This window comes from Giraffa tippelskirchi, chromosome 1 (assembly GCF_054371585.1).
Source record: "Giraffa tippelskirchi isolate mGirTip1 chromosome 1, T2T-mGirTip1v1.2.pri, whole genome shotgun sequence".
Classification (NCBI taxonomy): domain Eukaryota; kingdom Metazoa; phylum Chordata; class Mammalia; order Artiodactyla; family Giraffidae; genus Giraffa; species Giraffa tippelskirchi.
In genome coordinates, this window is record NC_137275.1 from 45,498,830 (window position 1) to 45,504,829 (window position 6,000).

A 6,000-nucleotide genomic window follows, 5' to 3' on the forward strand; every position below is an offset into this window, starting at 1 on the left:
ACAGAATGGCTACCCACTCCAGTATTCTTGCCTGGAGAATCCCATGGACAGAGGAGCCTGGCAGGTTACAGTCCATGGGGTTGCAAAGAGCTGAACATGACTTAGTAGTTAAACAACAATGACTATTACAACTGCTCTGGCTGGCTGCCCTCCTTCATGACTCTGGCCTTAACTGGGTTCCAATAAGAGAATTCCATCCCCTTCTCAGGCCCAGGATGAGAACGGCTTCCAGCTGTTTTCAGTCCCTCAATATCCCGTTTGTCCCTTTAACCTCATTCATCAGTTCAGTTCAGTTCAGTTGGTCAGTTGTGTCCGACTCTTTGAGACCCCATGAACCACAGCACACCAGGCCTCCCTGTCTATCACCAGCTCCCAGAGTTAACCCAAACTCATGTCCTTTGAGTCGGTGATGCCATCCAACCATCTCATCCTCTGTCGTCCCCTTCTCCTCCTGCCCTCAATCTTTCCCAGCATCAGGGTCTTTTCCAATGAGTCACCTCTTTGCATCAGGTGGCCAAAGTATTGGAGTTTCAGCTTCAACATCAGTCCTTCCAATGAACACCCAGGACTGATCTCCTCTAGGATGGACTGGTTGGATCTCCTTGCAGTCCAAGGGACTCTCAAGAGTCTTCTCCAACACCACAATTCAAAAGCATCAATTCTTTGACGCTCAGCTTTCTTCACAGTCCAACTCTCACATCCACACATGACTACTGGAAAAACCATAGCCTTGACTAGATGGACCTTGGTTGACAAAGTAATGTCTCTGCTTTTTAATATGCTGTCTAGGTTCATACAGGTAGGTAAAGTGAAAGTAGCTCAGTGGTGTCTGACTCTTTGCAATTCAAGGGGCTGTAGTCCACCAGCTCCTCTGTCTGTGGAATTCTCCAGGCAAGAATATCGCAGTAGGTAACCATTCCCTTCTCCAGGGGATCTTCCCAAATCAGGGATCAAACCCAGGTCTCTTTCACTGTAGGCAGATTCTTAACCATCTGAGCCACCAGGGAAGCCCTGTAAGGTGGCAGTCCCTTTATTAAAGGCTCTTCATCTCAGCCATCTAGGTTCAATCTGGTTTCCTGTCAGGACCCTGAAAAAATTTCCTCAACTAAGTTGACCTTTCTTTAATGAGAAACACAGTGAAGAGAAACACAGTGAAAATCAAACAGAACTCCTTCCTCCCACTCCAGACAACAGCCAAAGGCAGGTTAGTCAGGAAATAATCCTTTTCTTGTGAGTGAAAGTGAAGAAAGTGAAAGTGAAGTCACTCAGTCATGTCTGACTCTTTGTGACCCCATGGACTGTAGCCTACCAGGTTCCTCTGTCCATAGGATTTTCCAGGCAAGAGTACTGGAGTGGGTTGCCATTACCTTCTCCAGCAGATCTTCCCAATCCAGGGATCAAACCCAGGTCTCCCACATTGTAGGCAGATGCTTTACCATCTGAGCCACCAGGGAAGTCTTGTGAGTAGGCTATTTTAAACCTAAGCCTTGGGAGGCAGTGTGGGGTAGTGGAAAATCCAGATTTGAAGTTACTTTCACATTTGCCAAACTTGTAATCTTCTACAGTGATGATAATTAACCAATGGACATTTAACACGTATGAAACTCTAAGTATTCACAGGGATCTTCTTTCTGATTCCTCAGACAACCTGTGTCCTATGAAACTGACACTATTTCTACTCCTCGTTTACAAATACAAAATCAAACAACAAAAACTCTTGAGATCCTGAAAATTAAGTAACTGCCTAAGGTCACAAAAGTAGCAAATAGCAGTGAACTGAAAACCAAGCAATCCAGTTCCAAACTATTCTTAATCACTGAAAACAGTACTTTTAACCACCTCACAGAGTTATTAGGATTAAAAAAGATCAAGTACACAGAGTACCTAGCACCCTAGGTACCTACTGAGTGCATAATTCTTTTTACATCGTGTACTTGTGAGATACAGACTGGGCCAAATAATGAGCCTCCCCGCCACCCCTACCCCCCACCCCCCACCCCCCACCCCCCAACCGCTCAGCATTACCAGCTCCCAGAAAACCCAGTTCTTAGGAAGGCACCCCTTCCTTTCATTGTGAACTACCAATCTCCCCAACGTTTGTCTGGGAGTTCTGATATCAACCACACAACTCAGACAATATTAACAACAGTTGTTCTGGTACTTTTTGCAAAGCTGCTAAGGGAGCACACGACGGGACTCGTGTCCCATGTCGGATGTTTTTGGCCAAATGCTCACAGGTGCGACCACTACCCAAGCCCACTTGTGCCGGGCCAACCCAAGCAGCAGACACGGCCCTGAGTGTTACAGCCAGGGCGCCGAGGGAGGGGGGAACGGCGCCCCCTTCTGGAAGGTGCCATATCCTTCTCCAAGGGATCTTCCTGACCCAGGAATGGAGTCCCCTGCATTGGCTGGCAGATTCTTTACCGCCGAGCCGCTTGGGAAGCCAAAGCTCGGTATTGAAATTTATTCAGTTAAAGGTCATGGGTGAGGGGACTCGGGGTTGGTACCAGCCTCGCGGTTCGAGGCCGACAGGTGAAGAAGTCGTGCCCCTTGGGGGCAACACCAGGGTAGCGTAGGAAGCTCGGGAAGACGGGGGAGCGCCGGTTCCTCGGAACCTCAATCTAGGGCTTTTCTCTCTTTTGAAAATTCCTTCAGCAGCAGAAGGTGACAGGGGACGATAAGCATCTCTATTCCGGGCACCGAGCTTGCTTTCCTTCCTCCCGGGGCTCAGCCAAGCCCGCCGAGCATCGTGGTTCCCGGTAGGGCAAGGGGGACCGACCGGCGAACGCGCGGCGGACGGCCTCGGCTTACCCAGGAGGCTCTCCAGGAGCACTTCTCTCCATGGCGAGGTCATGGCCGCAGCCCCTACGTCCCGGGCCAGCCGCCGCGTCCTCCCGAGTCTGCGTCCACGCCCCCGGCCCCGGCCAGCCCGCACGCCCGGCCCTGGCGAGGGTGGGGCCCGCCGCCTCCGCCCCGCCACGCCCGGGGCTTCTCTGAGCGCCAGGTGCCCCGCGCCACCGCCGACGCCAACGCGAAGGAGCCGGGGGCCTCCGACCTGCCTCCGGGGGAAAAAAAAAAACAGGTCTCTCGGCCAGCCCGCGGAACAGCCCCGGGGATGGCGCGCTGCGAGCGCGCAGGAGGGCGGCAGCGTGGCAACTCTGGACCCGCGGTGCTCTTTAAAGGAGGCCCGAGGGCGCGTGGCGAGCGGGGCAAGCTTAGACCGAGATGGGGAGCTGAGCAGCCAGGGGCTCTGGCGCCTTCGGCGAGCAGGTGCCAACAGGACCTTGGCGTTCCTAAGGCCCAGCGACGCTCTCGGGCGAGCGGGCACCTGCGACGGCCACCTGTGTGCGCTTCTCATTCTTAGCTTTGGTAGTAAAGAAATCACATTCTGGAAAGGTGGTTGAAAAATTCTACAGATTACAGAATTTTCTTTGGCTTTCAGAGACGTCTCAACGCTTGCTCTTGGGAAAGAGAGCAACTGATGGCAGTGGAAACGCTGCCCTCCTCCTCTCTATGGATAATGATCTTTGAGAGTGCCCATCCCTGAGGAGACAGGGAGAGACAGTCTAACAAACAATGGAGCCAGTGAACCAGGCCGGTTATTTCTTGCTCAAATACTACCACACCCCAGAATGTTTTGGATTTTTTTTAGAACCTTCTCAAAGTAAATGTATTTTAATTCGCTTTAATTTGGCGGGGACAGTTTGTCATCTAGCACTTCTGGAAGGTTTGCCGTGGAATTAAGTAATGATGGATGGTCTAAAAGCATAAGAATCAGTGAAGAGAAGTTATTGCTGTAAGTCCATAGCAGTTTTAAGCAAAGAGTTCTCATTGTAAGTGGATAAAGATCAACTGAATGGAATTGAGAGTTCTGGAAATAAACCTGCTTGTTTAAGGTCAAATGATTTTCAACAAACTTGCCAAAACAATTACAAGAGGGAAAGATTGGTCTTTTCAATAAATCAGTCTAGGATAATTGAATATCCACATGAAAAAGAACAAATAGGACACCCCCCCCCATTTTCACACAATAGATAAAAATTAATTTAAAATGGATAAAAACTTAAATGTAAGAGATGAAACTGTAAAAATCACAAGACAAAGGAGTAAATTTTCATTATCTTTAGTTAAACAATGAATTCTTAGATACAACAGCAAAGCACAAGTGAAAAAAGAAATAAGAGTTAAACTGGACTTAATGGAAATTAAAAGGTTTTGTGCTTCAAAAGACAATTGAAGAAAGTGAAAAGACAATGTGCAGAATGGGAGAAAATATTCTAAAATCATACATCTGGCCCATGCTAAGAGTCTCTTGGACTGCAAGGAGATCAAACCCGTCAATCCTAAAGGAAATCAGTCCTGAATATTCATTGGAAGGACTGATGCTGAAGCTGAAACTACAATACTTTGGCCACCTGATACAAACTGACTCACTGGAAAAGACCCTGATGCTGGGAAAGAGTGGAGGCGGGAGGAGAAGGAGACTACAGAAGATGAGATGGTTGGATAGCATAACCAACTGGATGGACATGAGTTTGAGTATGCTCTGGGAGTTGGTGATGGACAGCGAATCCTGGCATGCTGCGGATCATGGGGTCACAGAGTTGGACATGACTGAGTGACTGAAGTGAACTGAATTGAAGTCGCTCAAGTTGTCTCCTACTCTGTGGGACCCTATGGACTGCAGCCCACCAGGTTTCTCTATCCATGGGATTTTCCAGGCAAGAATACTGTAGTGGGTTGCTGTGCCCTCCTCCAGGGGATATTCCCGACTCAGGGACTGAACCCGAGTTTCTTAGATCTCCTGCATTGGCAGGCAGGTTCTTTACCATTAGCACCACCTGGGAAGCCCTCATGCATCTAATAAGGAACTGATATCTGGAATATACATTTTTAATAATTAAAACTTAATAATAGCCACTTTAAAGATGAACAAAGGACTTGATAGTCCTTTTTGCAAAGAACATCTACAAGTAACCTATAAGCAAAATATACTCAGGAAAATATATTCGACATTATTTCATTAGGGAAATACCAATCAAAGCCACAAAGATACCACTTCACACTCCCTAAAATGACTATAATCCAAAAAGTCAGATAATAACAAGTATTAAGAACATATGTATACCTATGGCTGATTCATGTTGACATATGGCAGGAACCATCACGATATTGTAAAGTAATTATCCTCCAATTAAAATAAAATTTTAAAAAATAACAAGTGTTGATAAGGTTGTGGAAGAAGTGAAAACTCCTACATTGCTTATGGGAATGTAAAATGGTGCAGCCACTTTGGAAAACAGTCTGATAATTCTTCAAATGATTAAACATAGAATTACCTTATGACATATCAGTTCTACCCCTAGGTGTTTATGTATGTGTTAGCTACTCAGTTGTGTCTGACTCTTTGCGACCCCATGGACTGTAACCCCACCAGGTTACTCTGTCCATGGAATTCTCCAGGCATGAATATTGGTACTAAGTCACTTCAGTCTTGTCTGACTCTTTGCAACCCCATGGACTGTAGCCTGCCATGCTCCTCTGTCCATGGGATTCTCCAAGCAAGAATACTAGAGTGGGTTGCCAAGCCCTTCTCCAGGGGATTGTCCTGACCCAGGGATTGAACCCAAGTCTCCTGCATTGCAGGCAGATTCTTTTACCACTGAGCCACCAGGGAAGCTCCCTAGGTGTTTATACCCAAGAGAAATGAAACATACATAATTTGTGGACAAATAGTAGTATTACTCATAATAGCCAAAAATGGAAACAACCCAAATATTCAGCAATGGATAAATGGATAAATAAAACGTGATATAAGCACACAATAGAATGTCATCCAGCAATAAAAAGGAATGGAGTACCAACACATCCTATGACGTAGATGAACCTCAAAAACATAGTGGTAAGTGACTGAACAACAGCAAAGTGAAAGGAGCCAGCCAATAAATAAATCACATATTATATGATTCCATTTGCATGTTCCAAATAGGCAAATTTGTA

The 6,000-nt window shown here is 46.8% G+C and overlaps 1 protein-coding gene across 1 annotated transcript in view; it reads right to left on the reverse strand.

Moving 5' to 3' along the window:
• Positions 1-2,939, reverse strand: part of CWH43 (cell wall biogenesis 43 C-terminal homolog) — a 52,437-nt gene extending 49,498 nt beyond the window's left edge. The window contains exon 1 of the mRNA XM_081590156.1: positions 2,812-2,939. Within this exon, the coding sequence (XP_081446282.1) occupies positions 2,812-2,854 (43 nt within the window). The 5' untranslated portion in view covers positions 2,855-2,939. The remainder of the gene's footprint in view (positions 1-2,811) is intronic.
• Between the last annotated feature and the right edge of the window lie 3,061 nt (positions 2,940-6,000).